This window comes from Vidua macroura, chromosome 1 (assembly GCF_024509145.1).
Source record: "Vidua macroura isolate BioBank_ID:100142 chromosome 1, ASM2450914v1, whole genome shotgun sequence".
In the NCBI taxonomy this organism is placed as follows: Eukaryota; Metazoa; Chordata; class Aves; order Passeriformes; family Viduidae; genus Vidua; species Vidua macroura.
In genome coordinates, this window is record NC_071571.1 from 68,178,965 (window position 1) to 68,204,701 (window position 25,737).

At 44.3% G+C, this 25,737-nt stretch overlaps 1 protein-coding gene across 1 annotated transcript in view; it reads right to left on the reverse strand.

Moving 5' to 3' along the window:
• BMP6 (bone morphogenetic protein 6) overlaps window positions 1-25,737 on the reverse strand; it is an 86,335-nt gene that overhangs the window by 1,503 nt on the left and 59,095 nt on the right. The window contains exons 2-6 of the mRNA XM_053981351.1: window positions 23,519-23,711; window positions 11,253-11,401; window positions 9,855-10,052; window positions 2,052-2,128; window positions 34-144 (exon numbers count right to left, since the gene is read on the reverse strand). Of these exons, the coding sequence (XP_053837326.1) occupies window positions 34-144; window positions 2,052-2,128; window positions 9,855-10,052; window positions 11,253-11,401; window positions 23,519-23,711 (728 nt within the window). The remainder of the gene's footprint in view (window positions 1-33; window positions 145-2,051; window positions 2,129-9,854; window positions 10,053-11,252; window positions 11,402-23,518; window positions 23,712-25,737) is intronic.

Below are 25,737 nucleotides of genomic sequence, written 5' to 3' on the forward strand. Positions count from 1 at the left end.
GGTGCTTTGGCACTGAGCTGCCTGGAGACTTACCAGAGTTTGTACAATGGCATGATTGGTTGCATTCATATGGGCGTTGAGTGGGAACGAGCACTCCCCATCACAGTAGTTGGCTGCGTAGCCTTTTGGAGCGATTATCCAGTCCTTTTTAGGGAAACAAACAGAACATGGTTCAACAGACAACTGCACACAATTAAGAGCAGCTGAAAATTTTCCACTAACTTCTTCCTTGAGGGTGAAAATGTGTTTTCACTGAAACTGCTCGGGTTTTAGTTGGGTTTTTAAAATTTCTTTTTGTGTGCCACTTTTTGTGTGTCAAAAAAGTCCTTCTCCATGGACTTTTTCTGATTTTAATGTCTAGAGAATGATGTACATCTATGTACAGCTCAACTACCATTGTCTAAGAGGGCTTTACCCCTAAAACTCTCATTGGGTTGCATTGTGGGGATTGTGGTTTGGAAGCCTTTATGTTCCAACATTTCCTGCAGGCCCTCTGGCTGAAAATACCTTTCCTAGGTTGAGTCACAGCCACAGCTGGTGTCCTGCAGAGAGAACCTAGCTTATACACTCTTATAGAGGGATACTACTCTGCTAAAGACACTGTGGGAGATCTTAGCTGCCTAACAGCTTCTCCACATCTGCCAGACTCCTAAAGGAGGGGCAGGACAGCCAGCCTGAGCTGCATGCAGGTGGCCCCAGTGGCAATCTGAATGCCATGCTAGGCAAAAAGGGGACTCTTCACCAAAGGAAGCTTGTCTGCTGCTGACACAAAAGAGCCAAAGGAAAATTAAAAGCAGCACCATGGAACAGGAGACACTTGACCTCCCTTGGTGTCGGGCTGTGCAGGTCACCCTGCAGAAGGACATACTGGTATGTTTCACATGCATGTATCTCTTAGGCAATTTACCTGACAATTACCTGAGTGCCTGAATTTTGCTACAGTAGGCCTGAGCAGCTACGCACTCTTGCTGTGGCTTTGCCAGCCAAGTTTGTTCTGAAGGAAATAGCAGTGCCCAATGACTGCAGGGGGTTCTACCTTGCCTTGATCATCTTCCTACAAAAAGTAGGACCTGGATTCCAGCTCTTACAATAAGTCCTACTGTGGCTGTGGCCTTCCTTTGGCAGCATCTTACCTTTCTGCAACTAGAATGGTGAAGGTAGTGCCTTCACAATCATGAACTTCCCAACTGGAATCCACTTCCTGCCCAAAAGCCAGGCAAGTAAGATAAGGAAGAGGTGGAACGACTGCTCAAGTGAAAAGCCACCCTTAAGTAATGGGGAATGGAGTCAGCACACACCCACAGCTGCAGCGACTGGGCTGGAGTTGACACATGAGCTACAAAAAATGCTGCTGTCCCATTAGCTGAGAGAGGATTTGCATGTGTTAGGTATTACAGAAGCAGCAGGGACAGCCCTGGCATCCTGAATTATAACCTGGTGAAAACATTAGATGATAGAAATGGGACCTCCCTCACGAGTGCTGAATGAAGGAATGAAAAAAAAATTAAAAAAGAGAAGGTGAGGACATTCTTGAAATGTGATGTTTGTTTGTACTATAGCCTTGTCCTAAATAACTTACTCTAAATGACTTTCTGGCCTCATGGTGTTGCAACTAAACTCAGTCTTCAGTCTACCTACCGCAGGCAGTGCTAATTGTGGGGCAGGGATTGTGGAGGATTTCAAACAATGACCAAGGTTAAAATCAGGGTGATCGCTAGAAAAAAATTTAGTTAAAATCACTGCTTAACATCAGATTGTTTTCCTTATCATTAGAGGTACACAGATATAAGCCCTTGCCCGTACTGTGACTCTCATGAGTGACAGTGAATGACTGTATACTTGAATCCCATAAAGTATCAAGCTTTCTCTGGGTCTTATCAAATGTCACAACTATCAATATTTATTTGCCCTTCTCTGTGACTGGTTTTAGTGAGGAGGCACAAGGGACATTTTAAAGCATAATGGCAGACTCGAGTGGAATTACCGTGACACTGTTTAGATAACATTTCATAACAAAATGTCTGGTTTACCCAGAGAGAAACATCACACACCTGCCATCCCAAGTCTTGGAAGCTAACGTAAAGCTCATGCTTTCTGCACGCTGTTTTTAAGTCACTGCTGTTGTAATCTGTTAAAAGAAAAAGATCAAAACAAGAATTTAGAAAGTAAAACAGACAAAGCATTGCTGGAGGGCACATCTGGCCATATGCATTGCATGCTGCGGGCTCAGCAGCGAGAAGTGACGAGCTCCCTCAGCAGCTAAAAGGATAAGGGTGTTGAGGGACATCCACAGCAGGGCTGAAGCTTTTAAGATGCCTGTGGGAATGGAGGAACCCAAGTAACAGTGACTCAATTATAGTTACTTCAGCTGTCTTTAAAGTGCTTGGAAAACACCTCCAGTGAAACGACTTCTTAAAAATAAATCTACTGCTTCAACCCCGCACAGGCTGCATCCCTACTGGGTGCTCACACTCACCCCACTTCCTCGGCTCCCATTTCTGGCATGTGCTGTACCAGGTGGGGAGCTCAATCTACACACACTCACTGAGAGAGAGAATTACAGCCCCAGGAAGGTTAATCATCACCTGGTGTCCCTGCACCAGTCTGCAGAAGTCCTTAAACAGTTAAGGTGTCCCATAGGCAGGGAAGTCATGTCCTTGTTCCTCTCTGTGCCTTACCCCAGCTTGCCCCACACAATTCGTATGACCCATGGCACCACCTCTACCCTTGGACCTTTACAAACCATGCTCTGAAAAAGACATTTCTCCTTTCCATAAACTGCTTATCTGAAGATGACATAGCACTTGACATACTCTCACCATTCACTTGCTCCTTATTGTCAATAAAGTGGGGACATATGATGCAAAGACCTGAACAAGACCCTCTCCCTTTCCATGGCACAATGTATGAGGCTGTTTCAACCATGCAGGAGCTGCTCCTGATGATCCCACAAACTACAGCTATTGACAGCGAGTGGAATTTCCCATTTATATTTGGAAAGAGAGGCAGCTCGGCATGTGCACACCTGAAACCACAGTGAGCAGAGGAGCTGAGCTGTGACAGAGGGGCCTTTCACCTCCAGGTGGCTGCACAGATCTACCCTGATGGGTGGTTGCTGTCACACCTCAGGTGGCTGCTGGACCTCAGCAGCCACAGAAACCACCCTTGCAGCGAGGTGACTTGGCCACCAGCTACAGCTGCTGATCCTGTGCTTTGCACCCAATGGTAGGCACGAGAGAAAGAGATGGCAACAAATTCAGCCAAGCAGCTTGAGAGCCCAGGTCACTGTCCATGTTTTCCTTCCATGCCTTTCCAGAGGGGCCTTCTCCTCCTTCACAGCTCCCATTTGCAAGTAAAGGCATCCTGTCAGCAGGCAGATGCCACAGGCTGATGCCCCTGCCTCCTGCTGCCCTGGACCTTTCGGCTTACCAGCCCCCTGGTGCTCCCAGCATGGCTTGAAAGGGCACCCTCCCAGTGCAGCTTTCCCCAAATGTGGCAGCTGGGATAGAAAAATATTTTTAGTGATTTTTTTCCTTGGCTCTGAATAAGCCTTTCTTTTTCTTCCCTCCAGCACCATTCCCCCTCCCCACCCCCCCCCGCCCTCAAGTTTGGGAACTACAAATGCAAATATTTATTCAGAAGAAAAACTATAATACTAAAAGCACATCCAACTGACATTAAGGGCAGCACAGCAGTACAGCTGGGTAGAGTTAACACTGAAGGCTGAAAAAACCCCTACACCTCAAATCCAGCTTCCCAACCACCAAAGATTAGAGAGTTGTTTTTAGAAGCAGTTGGGTTTTAAACTCTGAGGATTGCATTTCAGACTTTGAATAGCTTCGCTTCAATCACGGATTTAATCAGGTGAGCAGAGCTGGTTAACAGCCTGCTGCAGCATAAACATTCGCTCTTCCAGGAGCACGCGGTAGCAAGAACGGAGGCGAGTCTCTCTATTCAAGCTTTCCATTTTCAAACCAGACATACCCAGTAGAAACCAGGGTGTGGTGGTTTATTTCAGATGAAGCTTTCCAGTCCCTGGCTCAGCCCAGGAGCTCATTTCTAGCATGAGATGTTTCAAAATTATTTGGTCATAATGAGGGAAAAAAATGAGAAGATTCTTTTAGTGATCAACGGCTTTCATTAAAGCATGTGAGAATACAACTTTATTGTTCTTCAATGGGATATATAGACTGTTTAGAGGAACATCATCTGTATTTGACAGTGGAATTGATCTATTCACAACTGAGTGGGTAAAATGGTGCTACATTCCAAATCCAGCTACAAGTTACCGAAATCTGCTTCAGGAAAGGGAAGAAGGCAAGGGAGGCAGAGAAAACAGGAGTGGGAAGGAAGGCTGCAAGCAATCACAAGTTTAAGAAAACACAGGGGTGGAAAAAAAAGAGCTGCTTAACAAGCTACACCAAGCAGAACATGTTATGAACGTGTCCTCTCTCACACTACCCCCAAAAACTCTCCTCAGCCCATTGGTCAGAGTCACTTGATTCACACTCTGCATGGAGCCCTGGCTGCTCTCCACCCAGGGCAGATGCAGACAGCTCTACCTCCTCACTTGCCCAGCCTCAGCCTTTGCTTTTCTAAACATCAACACACTAAACATCCCCTCTCCCTGGTTTTACACTCTTCCCTGCTTAACCCTCACCCCAAGATCCCCTGTCCTCTTTTCTTGTTATGTGTTTGCCTCCTACGTTTGCTTTATGGAAGCTATTTTAGCCCAACTTTAAGTAAGTCACAAATCTTTAAGTAACCCTTAGCAGTGGCTTTCTGAATTGGGGAAAAAGATGCAGCAGTACAGATGTACATAATCATGACCCATTCCCTACAGTTGGGGGCTCAGCATATGCCCTACATTGGGCATACATCCTGAAATCCCATCAGTTATGGGTCTGAAAAGAAGAGGAATACACAGAGTCACAGGGTTTTTGGCAGTGAGCTAAAGCTCATTGAGCTACTGAAGTTGGCTTCCACAACACATTTTCTGCAAAGCCTGGAAAGCAGCATCAGCCACCCCAGGCCAGCATGCTCAGCTGTTTTAGCCCAAATTGCCACTTGGGGTGGTTTGCCGTGCAAGATCCAACTGCCAAGAGGCAACAGGGTTTGTGTCCCTTCCCACCAGCCTTGCAGCAGGGAGCCAGGAGGGCCAAGAGCAGGCAGTCTGCAGAGGGGAGGTGCTGCAAACAACTGCCACAGGGCTGGCCTACGCTGCCATGGCACAACTGGCAGGGACTGCTCGCCAGAAGCCTTCAGCATCTCTGAGAGTTTAGGGAGCTGCTTTGGGAGCTCCTGTAGGCTCATTGTGGGCTTAGCAAAATTGTCTCTATTTTTTCCCCTGAACATACCAATTCAGAAACACTAACTTGGCACTTACAAGGCACTGCTTTTAATCATGCTGCAAACAATTTTGTCTAAAACAGAGATTCAAAAAAAGCTCAAACCCCTAGTTCTGCACTTAAAAATAACTCCTGGAGCAGTATAGTTAAAACAGCACAGCTAAGACGGCTTGTCTCTGTGGTGTGTTTGCACTGAATGTTGTCTGCCTTCACCAGGACCCAAGTCTGACTTTCTGCAAGCACAGATGTTTCTCTTAAGGCTGGACACTGGCATGTGTGTTGCTGAAAAGGGTGAGAGAACAGCCTGACCCTAATGGTCTTCCTCCTACAGATACTTATGCACCCACCTTGGATTTCCTATAACCTCTCCCACTTTAAGTGCTGGCAAAGAACATATAAATATTTACTGCGGTCGATCCATCTGAGAACACCCTCGCTGCTCCCAAGGTGCCAGTTTACCAAATTCCACACAGTAATTAATTGCTTCTGTGATTCAAAATAGCTTTGACAGAGGTCTCCAAGGCCAGCCCCTTCTTCTTGGTGTTTGACTTTGGTGATTTGTCCGGATAAAGCTGGTGTAAACTGATCACTGTTAATAACAGCCCAGTTCACATGAAAGTGATCTGCCTGGGAGGGAAGAAGGGGAAATGTTGGGCTGACGTGAACCCACATGTGAAGGCACATAGAGAAATGCTGGCCATGCTGCTCCAGCCTCCATCCAAACACTGCACTGAAGGGAAAACTATACTGGAGGCAAGATTAACTGCCAGATATCAAAGTTTATTAACAAGGCCCTTGCCATCACAAAAGCATTTGCCTTATTTGCCTTCAGTGTTTGTGCATGCTGCCCTTTGCAATAGCTGGTTCCCGTACACATGGGGAAATCTGTCTGGTGCAGTGCATGTCTGCTGGAAGGAAAGGCCACTTGAAGGATTTCACCATTTTTCATGAAGCACCTCACATCAGTCCAGGGGGCATTAAAGAGAAGGACCTGAAAAGAGGCCTGGCTTGAATTTCATTCAGAGCAGCAAGTGCAGCCCAAAATCAGGCATTTAAATTCTCTCTATGAGGAGGGGCTGACAGGAATGGATGTGCCTGGAGGCTGATATGCAGAAGAGAAGGATTATCGCCACTGGAGAAAGAGATAGCCCTGTGCAAAACCCATAAATCATGGAGTTGGCTGAAGAGCAGAGGTTTACCGCCTGTTACGCTGGACAGTCCCATCTCTTTGGTCAGCTGGAGGGGTCAGCAAGAGTCTGAGAGCACGAGTTCAAGCCACTGCAAGGTTCATATGAGCCAGGGCCTCCAGACCCTGCAGACAACAGCAGAGAAATACCTGCGGGCTCCTCCCACCCACCGTGTCCCTCCATGTCCGGGGCCAGACCTGGCATGTGACTTCCTGCCTCAGCAGATGAAAATACTCCCTTTTCTTCCTGCTCATCCTCCTTCTGCAGAAGAATTGAGGCTCCAGGAATGCATTGGTGCAGGACTCTATGTCAAAGCAGTTTAAAACCATGGGGGTTGCTCAGTTCTGCTTTTTATAAGCCAGTGATAATTATGTGTTTATAATACATGGAAATAAGCATTCTTGACAAAAAAAAAAAAAATACAGACCATTGAGAACCTTGTGCCACAGACACAGCCTTAGCATCTGAGCTCTTGGTACTGACTGCAGGACAACTGTGCATCAAAGGGAGCATTGTGGGGTCTATTTAGGTCCCTTTCCCACACACAGCAGCATGCCCTCACTTAACTCCCTGCCTCCCCAGGTCCAATACCAGCCCAGCAGCACACTTCATGCACTCCAAACTGATTGAAATCCTTGCCATATCCAGACACTTGCCATATCTAGTAACTGGGGCTTTTTAAAACATATTGCCCCAAAACAACTCACAGCATCTTTTGGGAAAGGGGTTCCTTTTTAGACTGAAAAAAGAAAACCCCATGTATTGATTAACACAGAGGAAGGAAGTTGCAGTCTACAAAAAACACCCATCAAAACCAAAACCTGCCTTGCTCTGCAGAAAAGAAACTGCTTTCAAGCCCTGGTAGGGAACAGCAATCCTACCTTGGGGAAGAGCACTGACCAAAAATCTGACAAGATGTGAGATACAACAAGAGAAGAAGATGCACAGGCAAGGAGAGGCACAGAAAGGAACTGCAGCATCCCAGCTCTGCACCCACTTTGGGTCCAGATGCATCAGGGCACCCTCAGAAGTGCTAGGCAGCCTTCAGGATAATCCCTGAGGTTGCCTACTGCTGTGTCCTGGGGCAAACGCTTCCTCAGCCCCACCATGCACCAGGATTTTTTTATCCCCCCAGGTTAAAAAAAAAAGAAAAAAGCCCTGTGATCTCTAATACTACAAACACTTTTTGGTCATTGGTGCCTCTTGGGCCGTTAAATCAACCACTTCTTAAAGAGAACAGAATCTGAAAGTATCACACTTAAAAAGGAAAACAAGATGATGTAGTCTCTCTTTTCTAAACACAGAAACCAACCAAACATACATCTTAAATTTAAATTCCCCTCCTTTCCCCTGCCTTAAATCTACAGTCTCAATGATACCTTGTTGACTACTGCACTGCCAAATTCCAGGTTTTAAATTAAAGCTGGCCCAAAAAAGGCCTTCGAGACCACAGAATGCCAGCTATTTTCCTTTTTTGTCATTTTAGAATTTTATGACCTGATGCGTGTTGTAGTCAAGAAAGCAGCAAAGTACAAATGGCCCTTTTTGCCCAACATATCTGCTCCCTCTGGGGAGCCCCTCTGGGGCTTTGAGTACATCAACTGATTTAATAGTGTGAAAATTTTGTTTCAGCACTGTGAAGTTTGCAGAGCCAGGGAGAGAAAACTGGAGCTTATCCTGACTCCAAGTGCCAATAGCACCACAAAGCAGCAGTGCAGCACGTAACTTAACCAAAGCACCGTGAATGCATTAAAAAATTGGCTCTTGTGAAGGGAGCACAGAAGCTGAGCCTACCTAAGTGGGAGAACTGCCTGCATAACAGCTGGGCTTACAACACCCAGATGAATAAACTACCTGTGCCCTTGGCAAACTCATCATGTGGGAAAGTAACCCAGCAAGCAGCTACGATGCCCAGCTTTACAACTGGAAAAAGTGCGGAAATCTGAAGGAGGACCAAAGCAGGTCTCAGCAACTTAGATCCACAGAAGGTGTTCCCATGGCAGATTAGATGATAACTCCTCCAGAAATGCCAAGTTGTCATTGGCCAGCATCCCCCAGGGAGCTTGGGCTGCAGAACCGAGTTGTTTCTCCTGCCTTTAAAATCCACAAAGGACATCTCTCACCCAGCCGAGTCTGACACTTGCATGGCATGGCATTGGAACCCACAGCCACACTGCAGTGTGAGCCACAAGGACATGCAAAGGCCACTAGTGGCCAACTGCTGCTGGCACACACTAGCCCAGAGGGCAACTCCATCACCACAGTGGGCTGGAGCAATTGAACAAACCCTGGCTGCCAGCCCTGGAAGGGCTCCCACCCTGGCTCTGCTCCCTGCAGCATGGAACCACCTTGGGTACAAGCATGGCTCACCCAAAATCCAAGCATGCAAGAGCAGGGAACAGCCTACATATTCCCATCAGCTAAGCATCAGCAGTACTGGCTCATCTCCCTCTGCTGTGTTTGGACATGGACTAAAAAATACAGCTGCCTCTCTTCCTTGGGGCACAGTCATTTCTAGACATGGGAAAAGCAGGGATCCTATTGAAAATGAAGGGGGCAGCATAAGCAAATTAATCAAGCAACTTGGAATGGGCTGAAATGTTTGAGAGAAAAGAAGGTACTCAGTGAACGATGGGTTTCTAGCACTGTGGTGATGGAAAACAGACAAGACTAAGAAGACAGAAAACTCTTGATTTTTGCCAAAATGTTATCGTTACTCTATTGCCCCACCAGCCCACAACAGCCCTCACAAGGCTGCTGTACAAAACCTGCAACATGCAACCTCTCCACAGCAAAAAGGCAAACTTCTTTGCCTGCCTGGAAAGGTACTTCTGTACCATGTGTACACTGATGTTCTCACAATATTGAAAAAATAAAGCATCTCATGCTGTTCTTCCATGTTTTTCCAAGGAAAACTGAAAAAGGACTCTGCTGAGAATGCAACACCATAAATCTCAGTGTATACAGAGATAGAGTCTTTTAAATACTGCATTTCACGGGGCATAATTCTAGACAAATACTGCATAGCACATAACCTGCAAGCACAAGAGTTGTGGTTAAAATACCTCACCACCTTGAATTCAATGGATGCAACTTCACATGGGGGTCTGGACTCCATGCTGGATTCAAGAGGACTCCTGTAAGTTTCATTAAGTCAGACCTCCTCTTCAACAACCTTGCAGATGTAACCTACACCCCCAAGGAGAGCATCCCATCTCATGACCCCCTTCTTGTTTCTGCCCTCCAAAGCATCCAGAGCCATTACAAGAAATCATCCCAGCTTGTGCTGCACGATTGATTACCCCTGTTCCATGATTACCTGTGACACTGGACACCCTGGAAACGTCCTGAGTCTGGGTGGAGCGGTTCCGGCTCTGCTGCCTGCGCCTGCTGGTCGCTGACCTAGTGGTGCGTAGGTGAACCTCGCTCACTTTGAAGAAGGCCACCATGAAAGGCTGCTTGTCGTAAGGGCCATCTCGTCCTACCAGCCCTGCTTCTCTAGGGTTTACACTGAAACCTTCAAGCCAAACAGAAAAGGGAGAAAAGTCAGAGAAATGGTGCAGTTGTGTTGCTCCTTTCGGCAACCCGGTATCCCCATAAGCAGTGTCTTCTCTCTTCTTGCTCATACTCTTCTTTAAACACCAAACATTCCTTTCCTGCCACCACAACCTATGGACATTTTTATGACAGGTCTCCACCTATGCTGGACAAGACTTCACTGCAGCATCTGGTTCCTTGGTTCCCCTCTGGCATCTCTAGTCCCAGTTTGGCAGTAAAGTTATATAGATATACATAGATATGTAAAACATTAAACTCTGATGTGTCATTACATTAGTCTTGCTGTCTGTGAAATACAAGCAGACATGAGATTAGGAGATGTCTAGGAACAGCAGAGGGCAAAGAGATGGTGTGCTTTTGCCAGGAGCACAGTGATGGGCTCTCAGCCCAGCTGGGGAGGCAGAGTTTGGCACTAACATTTCCTCAGGGAGAAGTGGACAGCCCCTTTAGTCTTACTTGACATCACAGGTGTATTAAACTGCAGCATGAAACAACAGAAAAAAACAAGGCTGGAGATGGGTTCCTTTAGAATACAGATGTCACTGTCACCTTCTAATCATCTAGATCCTCTCCATTGCTTATCTCCCAACACTCAATTTCATGCTCTTTTGCAGTATCTTCTTTTCTTTTCCACCTTTCAAAGTTCCAGTAGGCTGTGAAATGCTGCCATTACAGCTGCCCCACACAGCAACCACATCAGTGCAATCTCCAGCAGTGCTCCCACATCAGCTTTGATCCTGGCAGCCACAGCAGCCATGACAGCTGACATAAACCCACATGGGGAGGTACATACCTCTGCCTTTTCTCTTCCTCTCATCCCCAAACCTCACCCCACATGGCATCCCAGTTCCATGTCCCCTTCCACCTCCAACCCAGAAACTGACGCCCTACTCAAACCCACCTCCACCAGCTGGTCCTGGTACTATCTAGGGACAGCTGACCTCACTTATGGGGAAAGACATGTCCATCACAGGACAGCCAGGAACCAAGAGCCCACCACCTGTATCCTCAAGACATCTTACTCGTGGTGTTGGCTACAGCTGCCTTAGGAATGCAAAGTGCTCACCCTGCCTCATCCCAGCAGAGCTCTGCTAGCACCACTTCCAGATGGCATCCAAGAGACTGAGGGGTGACTCGTGTCACCTGGCCCATAACCTACCATCCCGGGTCACCACGCTCAGCTGCAGTCCCATATTGTGCTGGGGGTTCATCACCCACATGTTGCTGGTGGCAGTGACATCAAACTCCAGCCAGCCCTCTTCCGATGCCCACACCGCCCGTGTGTCCAGCAGAAACAGGTCAGAAGCCCTGCAGAGAAGGGTAAGGACAAGATTGTGAGGTTGTGGAATCTCTCTCCCAGCTTTTGCGGTCACAGAAACAAAATCCAAAATAGATCTTAATTATGTTGATGTCTAAAACAAAACAATGTCTCAAATCTGCCTGTTTGTATCCAGAGTTTCGCCACATACTTCCACATGTGAAATTCAGGATTATAAAGGTTTTCACCATTTCTAAGACAGAGGAAAGCAATCCTACTCCCCAGGGTTGTCCATTTCTCCACCAGCAAGGGATGAGTAAGGCACTCTTCTTCCTGAAGAGTGCACAGCTAGCCCTGACATTACTTCATTCATACATTTATTACATTAACAGCCGGTGGAACCACCAGCATATCCAGGCATTCAATGGCTTTTGCCACAGGAGTATCATGGTTTAAGCTCCCCATACACAAACAAAGGCTTACCTCAACTGATCAAAATAAAGACCCAAATAAACAACTGGCCAAGCATCAAACAGTGAAGGAAAATGGACCTCTAAAGGCCTCTAAAGACATTTTTATGAGGCTTATCAACAACAATTGGACACCTTGCTCTAAGGCTGCTGGTCTTGTACCACCTTCATGGGCTTCAGCTTCAAATGCTTTTAAGTCAATAACTTTTTTGCAGCACCAAGTACTCACCCAAACTCTATTCAATGAAATCAGCTGCAGAAGCATGCAGAGAAATCCCATGTACATTTTCTTACTGTATTAGAGATATAACTTTCCTGTGCAAGAAAGCTACAATTCCTACCCTTTACCCGTGGCCATCACCACAAAATGGATACCAGGTGTCAATCCCATCTTCATCTCTTTTCCCCACTGGATTTTTTTTCTAACAATGCAAATGAGGAAGCAGGGTACCTGTCTCTCCTACCCACCAAAGGTTAAGTTCAGAAAAAAAAAAATTAATTATGTTTTATTTTTGGCCAACTGCTATGTCATACTGCCCAGCAGCTTGGTTTGCATGAGATCACACATGGAAAAATAAGCACTTAAGTGTACTAGAGCTCCTAGTGCAGCTATTTTTAGAGCATGGAGGCTTTCCTCCACCTCACTGGTAGCTGCACACTGTGGTTGACTCAGCAGCCTTTCCTACAGGAGTCTTTGTCACCATTCCTCCAGCAGGAAGAGGGCTCAGGATCAACTCTGGCCTTCACCTCCAACAGCAGCAAGCAGCTACAGTTGGTCAGCTGCTGCATGTTTTGGAAACCCTAAGGTTGAGAGATCTGGGCTATCCCAGGCAGGATATTTAAACTGAAATGTTGCTTAAAGGCAACTGCAAACAGCAGCTGCAGCTGTGACCACTCTTTCCCTCTTTTAAGAGAGGAATGAACTTCTAGATCATTCCCACCTCTGAATATGACCTAAACATTGTGCCTCTCCAATGCCTGAAGTCGCACCTGTTCTGACCTTCCTCCTCACACCAGTTGCTTCCTGATCTCTGTAACTCCTCTACACAAGGAACTCTGTAAGAGCAAACATTGAAACACACACATAGTAGTCAGGTCTAAATAAACACAAAGAGGAGGTTGAAAGTTTACATTCCCACTGCCTTGACCTTTGGGAAGGCACTTGGACATCAGAGACCTGTAAAGCCAAAATGGTTCACATGGCATCATGTAGCCCACTCCCTGAACTCCAGGCAGGATCACCTACAACCATGTTGTTCCTGAGAGATGTTTGCCTGACCTGATCTTGTATATCTCCAGCCTTGGGAACTCTCTCATCTTTCCAGGAAATTGAATGGGCTTCATGTGACCTTAAATGCCACAACAATATCCCCTTCTTACTACAACAATAGCTTCAGTCTCCCTTTAACAAGCCCTGTTTTATAGACTTTCACTTCTCTCATTGCTTTTTATTGACCCAGCTCAGATCAAGACCTCACTGATGCTGAGTACAGTGGAAGGATAATCTTTATACATCTCACAGACTGTGCCTCTACTCATACACCTCAGAATATGATTTTGGCTTCTTCACAAAACTCACACTGTTTACTCATGTTCACCTTGTGATCCACTATAATCCTTGGATTAATGCTGCTGAACTGCAAAGGACACTGACATTCCCTGGGGTGTATCTACATCAATGATTTTTCATGTCCAAATGCAACTGTCCTTTCCACCAAATCAAATTTCCCCCCAGCCCACCTCAGACTGAACCTCCACAATTATTAGATCGCCTAAAATACAGACTTGCCTTCCAATGGGTATGCCCCATTTTAGTGTCCTCCACAGATATAGCAAGAAAACTGCCCGACCAGAGAATAATTCTACCAAACAAGAATGAGCCACTTTATCTCAGTCTGTCACTCTCCCTTTGGAAAGATTTTGATTCCTTTGTAAAATGAAGAAAAACGGACCATCGGGCTTTCCAGTTCCAGTTAAATCTCTGCGAAAAGTCCCATATAGGACTGGTTTTCAATCAGCTCTGCTATTCAGACGACTTTTGCATTGTGTGACTGGATGAAGGTTCACCCCTCAAGTATTTTAGAGCATAGTGGATGTGTAGGCAACACATCTGAGTACCTTTTCTTTAAGCCTCTTTTCAATCAACATTTGTCACCCAAGCCTCAGCAGGCTGCACAGAACTGCGTATCATTACTAGTTTCCGTTTTGGCATGCAGGTTTTAAAAAATATTCAGTCATCTATTTCCAAAGACAAAATTAGGGAGGAAGAGGGAAAAAAAAATTTACTCACATAACAAAACCTCCCAGCTATTTAACTGTGTGTCTTTAACCACTCCTTTATATTTTTCAGAACAGAAATCTTGTATGCCCCTCCACACTTAAGAAAATCACCTCAAATTTGGCCAAGCAGGAAGTACTTGAAAATTGCAACGCACAAAGGCTCAACAGAGATTCAGCTCTTAGCAACAAAATTCTCTGGACTTTTTGCATGCAGGGAACATACTTTCCCATCCCTTTCCCCCCTGGTAAACCAAATACCGTGAATCACCTGAGAGGAATCTGCTCTTTCCTACAGCTGTGTGGCTACGAGATACCCCTGCTGCTCCTGCAAAAAAAGGTGTATGATGTCTGATCTTGAAATGGACACTGGGAAATCTCCCAGACTAGTCTCTGGTCAAAGAGAAATAGGAAGGAAGGTTAAAGAGAATGAACATATCATCTCAACCCCTGGTCAAAGGGAAAGAATATCTCATTAGACAGGGAAAGGTGGAGGGTTTTTTGTAGTCATGGGGGACACAGAGACATGTAAGGACTAGATGGAGAGACCTTGGATAAAAAGTCTGCAGAGAAAAAGGGATTACAAAGATTTTCATCTGCACAACATGAATGAGGCCTTATAGCATGTGCAAAAGAGAAATAGTTTAGGAAGCAGTCAAACATCATGCTGAAGAGCACTACACATAAGTAGATGCAAGCCCACAGTCAAAGCAAAATTTAAGAGTGAACGAGAAAGTGAGAAATGGATCATATATGAACAAGTCACACAAAACAAAGTATTGAATTTCTAGTCATTAAATGACAACATTGATCCTGTGCAGTGAGGTGGGCAGTGGCCTTCCAAGAGGAAGCAGCAACTGTGTATGTGGTCACATTCATGGAAGGGTGTCTGAAAGCTTCAGCTTTTGAGAACAACAGAGGCAAGATGGAACCTGAGGGAAACAGGAAGAGAATGTGAGGAACAAGAAAAACTAGAAAAATAAAAGCTGGAAGAACTTTTTGAGCCAGCATCACTGAAGAGAGAAGAAGAAGTATCTGCTCTTAACATAGGCTGAAGAAAGCAGGGTCAGTGCAAAGGTTTCATGCCTAAGCAACCCCAGATGTCAAGGACATCAAAGGACCTCCGGCATCTCCACAGAACTTTAAAATTCAGTATACAGAAGATAAATTTCATCAACAGAACAGGTAGCTTCTTATCATATTCTCTGTCTAAACCTGCCTCTGGGTTTTCACACAGCTACTGTCACCTCACTGTTACTAGTGGGCCCAACAGTCGCATCTTTATTTTCAGTGTGCTTGACATCTGGATGTGTCCAGTTACTGATTTCTATAGGAAGGCTGCTGCAGGCATATTATGTATTAACCTTTTATTATTAAAGAGAAGTAAGTGAATGGGAGAAACTGAGGTGATGAGCTGAAACAACTTTCCTGATCCAAGAAAGTAGATTAAATAGGAAGATGCAAATTAGAGACTCCCAGCTCAAAACAGGAGCTCTTTGCTCTGCATCAAGGCCCTGAAGTATGGCTCAAGTCTCAAGAAATAAAATGGGAGTGTTTCCATGGCCTTCAGAAGACTTTGGAGAAGGATAGAGAAGCAAAGGTCAACAGAGCAATCACAAGTGGCTGCAATAAACAGAACCGAGTACACAGTTTACTGGAGAAAATATGGACTGTGTAATTCAGAAGGCAGGATTTAGCTCCAGTGTCCTCAGAGAGCAGATTGGTCTGATATAAATATCAAATATAGCTACTATTCTTAATGCCAGCATCCCAACCATGTACTCGGGGCATTTATAGGAGAAACAGAGTGCATTTAACTTCAGCGCTTTCCCCCTCTAAGATAAATATTTTGTTAACTGAAACCTCTGTGTAAACCTTTCAACAGAACGTCTCTAGGTGTTAATTCTTTTTAATTAAACACTAATTAAATTAGAATTCAGTCAAATTACTAACCAGGTCAAGTGGTTTCTCTTAGTTACTATACTTAGTGAAATGTTCACATGAAAATAATTTCTCTGTTCTGGATACACATTACAACATGGAACTTTGCTACAGGAAAAACACCAAAGCTATAAAAAGCTAAATTTAAAGAAGCATCTGTTGAAATAGTTTTTTTTTTTACTTTCCCACCCTCCCTGGCCTTCTTTCCCTGAGCAGACAGAAGTTTTACCAGGGAGACAGTGAGAACAAACAGAAATCTCACCTTCAAAATGACCAAGTTAAAGGGCTTGTATTTTAATTACATGTCTTGGAACAACATTTTTGGCCCAACTTCAAAGCTTGCAATTACCCAGGTGTTTAAAGGATTGTTACGCATCAACAGCCATTTACCAAAACATTAATTACTGTTAGTCTCTAAAACTTTCCTCAGCTCAACCTTTTTGTTTACTTTTCTTCAAAGACAAGTTGACATAATTGTCTAGACTGCCTAGCAGCAGCTTCTCAAAAGGGAATTTTGCACAGAAGTGTGTGGAATGTACATTTTAATTAAAACACTTTCTAAATGCTCTTCTGCACACCTCAGGATTAGCGTCTTTAGTTTGTGGTGACATCAACTTTCTGTAAATTTATCCTGTGTATAGTAAATTATCAAGATTATTTGCTCTTATCTACCTTCAATGGGCAAATAACTCTTCAATGGGCAAATAACACAACTGACTTGGTGTTATAGAGTTGGATGGAGCTCCACATAGATAAAACTTTGAAACTGCAGCCTCTTCAGACCTGTAGATCCCCCATCTTGCAGGAGATGTAAGCATGACTTCAAATTTAAAAGTGTTTATTACTTATAGAATGGACCTTATGTGGAGGTCCCACAGCACGAGGTACTGCCAAGAGATGCAATACAAAACCTTAAAAACTTAGTGTATCTAAATAACCAGCACATTTACTGTATCTAAATGACCAGCACTCCAAAGACTTAACAGCAGCACAGAAAATTTAATCTATCAGTGCTCCCCTGAAAAGAGAGCCTCAGGCAGGGGAATGCCAGCACCTGGAGTGAATTACCATGGAAAGCAAAGGCAGTCTCTACTGTTTCATGAGAAGTGAGGTTCAGTTTAACTGCCCTGAAGAAGCAATGCCACCTGCGGGCCAAAAGGCCAGGAGAGACGTACACAGCCTGTAAGAGTTTCTTAGAAACAAGGAAAGAAATATGGAGAAATGTCAACCTACAAATGAAGTTGCTTCCAAGGTGGAAGAGAAGACCAGCAGCTGGGCATTGATTTGCAAGGACTGAGGAAAAAAAGCACAGAATGGAGATGTTGGAACATTCTGGAGGAGGTCTGCAATTCAGCATAGGGAAGGGAAAGTCATCCTGGATGCATCCAGACATGGAAAAGTACAAGAAGGAATGGGTAAGCTCAGACTTGCACCTCCACTGCTCCCTCTAATGAGTAACCCTGTGCTGAAAAGGATATTCTGTAACACTGTGTCTATTGCCTCTGGCAGAAAAGTCTCCAAGGGCAGAGGGTTAAGTCTTCCAGACTCACCAGAGAGAAGCAAGGTGAAACCCAGGTTTCAGAGCTGCTGCTGGCAAAGGGTGGACAATCAGAGCCTAGAGCTAGAAGAATCTAAGACTATGGGAAGTTCAACCTACAGGTACATGATAATCCTCAGTAAAGTCAATACAAATACCTTGGTGCAAAGGTGTCCCAACCCATTCAGCTTAAGGTCTTGAGCTTTACAAATCTGAGGAATTAGTATTTTACCAATTGGAACAGTTAAAGAAAAGAAAAAAATAATCCCAAGTCATAGGAATAAGAAATATATTTACCTTTTTTTTTACTTTTTACTGCAATTCTATAAGAAAAAGGAGCATTCCAGCTGCAGTGACAGCTATATTACTGCACTTCAGAGTTTAAATGCAGTTTGAGGCACAAAAATGGGGGAGAAGACAAAGGAGTAGTATTTATCTTTGTCCATTAAGTAAAGAAATAAAGCACTGATATGGCATTCTTTAGTTTAGATAGAAAGTGCCAGCTGGTTATGGAACCAGTATGTTCCACCCAGAATAACTCTGACTTTCAAACTACTCTAAACCAACCAGCCTAAAACACAACAAATCACATACCCACAGTGGAAGCTGAACTGAGATGCAGACAGATGCCCCTCTATAGCATCATGGAAACAGCTCCATCATATACAAATATATGCACACTATATACAGATCTGACCCCAACTTGAAACAGATTGATGCTAGCTTTGTCATTTGTATTACACAACCCATTCCAAAACCCAGTCAAGGAGGGTTATTTATTTTCAAAGCTATAAACACTGCAGTTGAATCAATTTGCCCTTTAGATTAGAAGCTCGGATCACATTTGTATAAATATCCTGTTGCAAAGAGGAAGACTTTATTACCACTATAACTGGCAGCTAAAACCAACAAGCGCCTTAACCCTTAAGGAATTGTGTTCAGTAGAACAGGAACATGGTCCCCAGGCACTTGCTCTGCAGGGCACATTTATGTCCACACATGTCTTTTCATGTAGGAGGAATCTTCCTGACCATCATGTTCCCATATTTCATTCCGGGTGCAAACAAAACTGTTTAATAAACTGACCATTAACGTACCGTATCTTCCTTTGATCACTAACACAGGCCACTGTGTTTTTCATAGATCAGTTGTTTGGACAGTGTGGGAGTGTTTTGAGGTCTGCATTAGCAGGATATTTACACTTGAAAACATACTGATGATCCAAACCAAGGACTAACATCTTTGATCAACCATAAACTGCCTTCCCTAGTCCTGACCTGACACCTCTCTGGGTGAGGGCATGGAAGTTTAAGAAAGAAACTGTTTAAATAATGATCAGTTTTCAGGGACAAACTCATTTCTTCCCTTCCCTTGTAAAGGTCTTGTTTACACGGCATTCCACTCCCAAGAGGTACCAGAAATCACAGAGGGCTTTGCTGGTTCTTCCACAAAATCAGTCCTGCACTTTGGACTCAAGTCCAGGTGCCAGGTTTAGCTGTGTGTTGGTACCACACAAGGGAGGAGAGTTGAGGCTGTGTAGCTCCTGCCTGCTGAAATTAAACAGCCTGTCAGAGACGGCTAAAGTGGGACAAGCATCTGGAAGCGGACACCACTTGCCTTCCTAAACTGGTGCTTTGGCAAACGTCCCTGTTTTCTGCATATTCCAAAGGATAAAAAAAAAAAAAAAAAAAAAAAAAAAAAAATCCCACCCTAGTGTTCAAACATCCCAGTCTCTTAAAACTCTGGGGGGGTCAGAAACTGAAGGGCAGCAACATCCGCCAGATGTGTCGCCCATTCCCTCTCCCAGCATCAGCCCCTACAGCCCCACAGCCTGTTTCAAAACCCAGCCATCCCCCTCAAAGCAAACCAGATGTCACCTCAGCCCTGCCTGGTGAAGCCTCTTCTCCACACAATCCAAAATGCATACCACCGATGGCTGGCCACAAGCTTGACCCATCCATCCTGAGGATTTCATTAATCCCCTCGCAGCATCCCACTGACAGCTCCAGCAGTTTGTGTTATGACAAAACGTGGCCGTTAACCACGGTTTGGTTAAAAAACAAAAGCTTCGTTTCTAGGCACTATTTTTCTTACCTTATGAAAGGGTGGAAGGAATGAGGAGATGAAAATATTACTGACACAAGTGAGTCAGTATTAAAAATGTTTTCTTTTTTGAGAGAGAATGTACATAGACCACACTGTCCTCTATGTGAGTTTAACTGCCTGGAGCCCCCACAAGTATATTTTTCGTATTTCTGATGGGATAAGGTCACATTTCTGCCCAGAGGTTTTTATGCGATTTCAATCAGCATTGATCTCTGATCATTCATGTTCTCTTTCCATACGTGTCTACCTAGAAGACAGCCTCAAATGGGCCCATATAGTCCCTGGTATTAGCCTTGTCTACAGTGGCAAAAATCAGTTTGGTAATTCAGTAACTGGCAGAAATTTTAGCCTCAGGCTTGGTTCCATTTTTAGCCAACAGGGAGCAGCCAGCAATGCCTCCCGAATCCGTGCAGCAGTGCACATCTGGGCTGGAGTCACACGCTCACACTGTTACTGTCCAGATGAGCTTTTTTTTCCCCTTGCTCCAGTAGTACTGAATTAAGCCACTTCATTACACTTAATTGGAGCCAAGGGATACTTCCAAGCTCTGAGCTTTGGTGAAGATTTGTATTTACTGAAGATTTCTCTTATCTCCTGCCCTGTCAAACTTGTTTCTTTGACAGAAGCAGGCAGGATCCTTTTTCTTTATATTTTTCCCCAGAGGTGCATGCTGACTTTCTCTTGTAGACTCCTGGTTTAAATCTATACATGCCAGCTGCCCTCTTAAGAATCATTTGTGCCCAGAAGTATTTTAGGAGCTACCAACAATTGCTCTAGACAACTGTTAACCTCATAAACACCAAGATTAATATGGTGTCTTTCAACTGCCTCTAAAGACTGCAAATGTTAACTGAACAGGCACCTTCTGCAGCCCTTAGAGAAGAATTGTCCTAACCAGAAGGGATATATGTCAGAAAAAAAAGATGAAAAAAGATATGACATCAACTCCTCTCTCTCACCTGCTAGTTCACCAGCTAGACTTCAAGATCTGTATAGACTCCTCTTCTAAAATGTCATTAAATGTCATGAAAGATCAAGTTGTTGTTCAAAACGATTAATCTAAAGGAAGTGTGACACAACTTTTTTTAGTAGCTTTTGATTTTTTAAGTCAAAGGCAGATGTTATTTTCTGGCTCATAAGATGTTTTCTAAAATTCAATAGAAGCCTTACAAATATTTAGCAAGTTCCTTCAAAACCCAGTGTTTTCTTTTCCTTATAATTTAACCTTCCAGTGTTCTGATCTGGAAAAGAGAACACTGTATTCCAAATTAATCCACTGAGACAAGAGGGGAGAAAAAAACATTTTGGACTTTTTTCCCTCGAGTAAAAGCAAGTAAGTGAATGGATGGTCAAAACCCATAATCTCTCAAATAATATAGTTTCTTCAGGCATACCAGAATAATCTGAGGCATTTTCCCCCTCCATGCAGAGATATTAGCAAACAGCTAAATACAATTTTTTACTATTTGTTGTCAAGAATGTTTAGAGGCCTAAGTCCACCCAGCTCACCAGTGAGGGTGAATGTTTGTAGCCAATCGAGTCAGACCTCAACTGAATGTAACACTGAATATGCAATATGCAGCTTCTACTATCTTAACTCTTTTAACATCTGCATATTTTCAATATAAAGGGGACAATTAATAAATATATATGCACTTTTATTTACAGATTATGTACAGAAAATAGAAGCCTATCCATGTATTAATAGAGAATCACACTTTTCAAATATGATCTTATATGTTACACGTACATGAAAGAGTCCTTTAAGCTGAAAGGAAAAAAGAATGGAAAAGGGCATGTCCTTTCTACAGCTGCAAGAATCTGTGAGCCACATCTTGTCCACCTCTGTGAGGATGATGTGACAAGTCCCACACACTCATCTGAAGTACAAAATGCTTTAGCCAAACATCTTCCTCCTTCTCACCAGTAAAAGTAAATAAATAAAGCAGGAAAAGAAACAAAAAGGGAGCCTTGAGGGACTGGATGAGTCAGAGGTTAGTAATGAACTACAGACACTCGTCCCTGGGCCAGTGGCTCACGCCTAGCCCCTGTCAGGAGGGACAGGGAATTGCTGGCAGTCTGGGCCTGGAGGAAGCCGCATTAGGATTCCCAGTCCCAGCAGCGGGATCCCCTCAGCATGGCCGCCAGCAACGGCAGAAGGAACGTGGCAGAGGGGAATGGAAAGATCCAAAATACTCGCCAGCTCTTGGACAGAGACCACCCTGGTGATCCCCCATCAGGTGCTCCTGCCTCTGCTCTGTCCGTAGGGAGGCCTCTAGCACCCAGGAATGCCCAGGACATGCAGATGCCAAAGGACATGTCACAGCTTCGCAGTGCAATCCCATTATGGCATGCTTCTGGTATGGTGTGTGAAACAGAGATACAAAGTCTCAGCATCATTGTTGCACACAGCCACTTTCAGAACAGAGAGTTTGTAAATTTGTTAGGAACAGAGTACACTAGGGGTCATATCCTGTACTTTACCCAATACTTTATTCTCTTTCCCACATTGTCTTGCTTGCTCAGTTTACTATGAAAAAATGTTATATCCACATAAAAGTTGACAGTTCTCCTACTCTGTGCCCTGCTTTACTGACTGTCACAGAGCAGCGTATCAATTTCTTCCACTGACACTTGGCAGAGGTTTCTTTCTTGCTCCAGAGATGGGATCTCTACTTCTGGAAAATGAAGCAGACTAACACTCGCCATTTCTCCTGCAATGTGTCTCCAAATGAACAATATATCTAACATCTATGAAATCTGCATGACTGACTGGACTTTGATCAGTTCTTCAACTGGGCACTGATGTAACATCCTAACCAGCAGGCACATTACCCCAGGAGGCTCTCCAGCAATCTGCAAGTTGAAGCACAAAGGGAACATTGATCTCCCAAAACCCACACCTTCCTCCCCATCACCTATTTACCCAAGTATTTATCTCTTTTCCCCAGAATCCGCACTCCCCACAGAACAACCATGAGCTATTTGATGTTGTCCTAAGGACTGCCAATCATCAAAGGCCAATCCCTCCAAATGGTACCAGTGGAAAGGCTGGAGAAAGGAGCAGAAACGAAAACGCCCATGAAGCCTTCAAAGAGAAAACAAACGGAGTTTTTTTTTAAACACTGCTGGTTTTGATTTCTTTTTTTTTTTTTTTTTTATGCCTGCAGCAGAGGAACAGTTACAGTCCTGACAAGTCTCCGTAGAAGTAATGAAACACTTTTGTACCACAGCATTACTCTGACATTTAATTGACCATGTATTTCCATCTTTTAGCCTTACATGATTCCTCCATCTGAAACATTACTCTTTTAAAATTAATCACTCCATTTACACTTGTTTGGATTTTTGTGTCACAGTTTCTACCCTGCCTCTCTCGCTTTTCGTCTCTCATTGCCACTGAAAGACCAGAAATTATTTTGTACCTGTGGTCAGCATGTTGAATTTTCTTCGGCTTTATTTACTTTAATATAAGTCCAGCTGAGAGCAGATCAAGTCTGAGCTAATTACCAGTATTTTTCTAACAGGCTGCTAGTATTAAGTTGAAAGGGGATATGTGAATTTCAGTATACAACAGCAATGCCAGCAGTACTTTAAAAATCTACTGCTTCTCAGCAGATTCTTTCTTTATTTAAAGACAAAGCTTGCAGCTAAGTCACACCCTCATTCACACCCTACCATGCCCATTTCCCATAAGGAAAGGACCATGCAATAACATAACCCTGTTAACATGAAAAAACCTGATATTTATTTTCAGCCCTATTGATATTTATGCATAAGCTCAGCCTTCTCCAGGACAGCAACTGGTGGCACACAGTAAGGTCCCTCTTGCATACCTGTTCTGATGTTCCTGCAGCACCTGGTAGATGCTGATAAGGAAGGTTTGGTTTATAAAGCTTCCCACAACGCAGTCCTTGTAGATCCGAAACTCAGCAGCTGTGACGGCCTCGCCTTCAGGAATCTGAGACAAATTAAATTTGAATTCCTTATGGTGCCGCTGGTGAGGCGTGAACTCCTTGTCATACTCAACTGCAGATGGGAAAAGGAAAGAAAAGGAAAAAAAAAGGAACCATGACTAAAATTTAACAACAAAAGGTTTCTACATGCTGCCACCTGTTCCTTCAAAAAAAACAAGAATCATGTTTTTTTCTCCAAAGATAGCCCTGTTGAGTGTCAGGAAAACGTATGCAATTAAAGCTTTTCAAATACAGTACTAAGTGAAGATGAATGTTCCTCCTCTATAGCCAATTCCTTTGGGATTTCCTGTTTTTTAAAGAAAAGTCAGCTTTGACAGGTGAAATATGACCATGCATTTTGCTCCTATGGAAAACTCTGAAGCTTGGGACCACTCCCAGCATTTTCCACCTGTGGCTCTCCATGTTCTTTACAGCATTTCCCTATGTCTCATGGCCCTCTTCCAAGCAAGGAGACAAGTAGCTCCATTTTGCTGTAGTACACACAAGCACAGGCAGAACCAAGTGATAGCACCAGGTCAACCAATTCCCTAAGTGCCCTAAAACGTCCTGTTTTCTGACTCCCGGGTTTGTACACTAGCCATTGGACCAACTTGTGAGTGAGTATGATTAACATGATATTTATTTTGAGGGTTAAAGTCAGCCAGAGCTCTCCCTCCTTTGCAGAAGCTTGTTTAAGAAGGAGAGAGGTGAAGAGTGACCACTTTTGGTTGTTGGTCTTAGATCTCCTTGGGTACACTCTCAAGCATAGGATTTAAGACAGACACAAAACAGAATTCCTCCTTCTTTAGGTCTCAGGATTTTCTCTGTTTGGGGCTCCCTTTGCAAACTCTGCTTCCAGTCCCACTCTTGTATTACTTGATTACATCTCAGTTTAGTCTGACTTTGATTAATTGTTTGTTATTTTTTCTAATTTTCTACTAGAAATTGCTTAAAACATTAACATACTATATAAACATACAAAATTAAATCTTTACAGGCCTGAGGGGACAAAAAGTAAAAACAAAAAGCTGTTCCCACCAGTGGAACTCAAGGAGTGTATGTCAGTGATGAATAAGTCACCATTACATTATCATTAGGGACATGATTACATGCAGAGGCAGCAAGGGAAGAACAGATCCCTTTTAATGTTTGTCTTTGTGGTCACTTTTTGTTGTTCGCCCCTGCCTCCATTTAATACATCAGACTGTAAAGGCATTCACAGGCCTACTCTAACAACATCCCCGTGAGGTAAGCAGCAATGCCTGTTCTCCAGCTGGGACACTGAGTCACCAGGAGAGTGACTTGTCCAAGGACAGGCGGTGGAGGCTTGCGGCAGGGCCAGGAATGACAGCCAGCGTGCTTGAGGTTCGGCACTTTACCCACAGGTTACCTCCCTGAAGAACAGACATCTCCCAGCTGCTGGAAACAGCCCACAGAGACTTTCCCCTCCACCTTGCCCAATTGCCTATTCCTCCTCATTCTCCAGTCACAGTTTTGTCCGTCCTCTCCCTTTCTTTTGGCAGCCCTTCCATGTGAGCTACCTCATCTGGCTGGGTCCACGTCCTGGCTCCCTGTGAGAGAGTTAGTCACATCCTTCTCTTTGAAGCTCACCTGGAAATCTTTTCACCTCTTCGTGACTGCTGCCAAGCATTCTGTGGGACACCACATTGGGGGATGCTGTGTTAAGGGCTGCCACAAGGCAAACAGGCAAATTCTCAACTGCTGTCAGACACCGCTGCCAATTTTGTTAGTCTTGCACTGCATCTGTCTGAGCAGCTCATATGTCAAAGAGACAAATGAGGATGATTGGGCTCTATGGCTTCCAGAAATGAGGTTGTGACACCCAGTATCTCTGTCACCAAGGCCACCAAGAGAGACTGCACCAAGGCCAATGATGGTAACACTCAAAGCTCAATTCCAGCATCACCAGGAATTACCTCTCTGGCTATTGGTTATGGGTGATCTGGGCTTCCCTTTGGAGCACCTGCCCCTGTGTTTAATGGGGATCAATTCCGGCAATATCGGACTGGTTGGTGTCACTTGCATGTGCACCCTCTGAGACGGGACCTGAGCTGCCCAATCACTCTCCATCCTGAGGA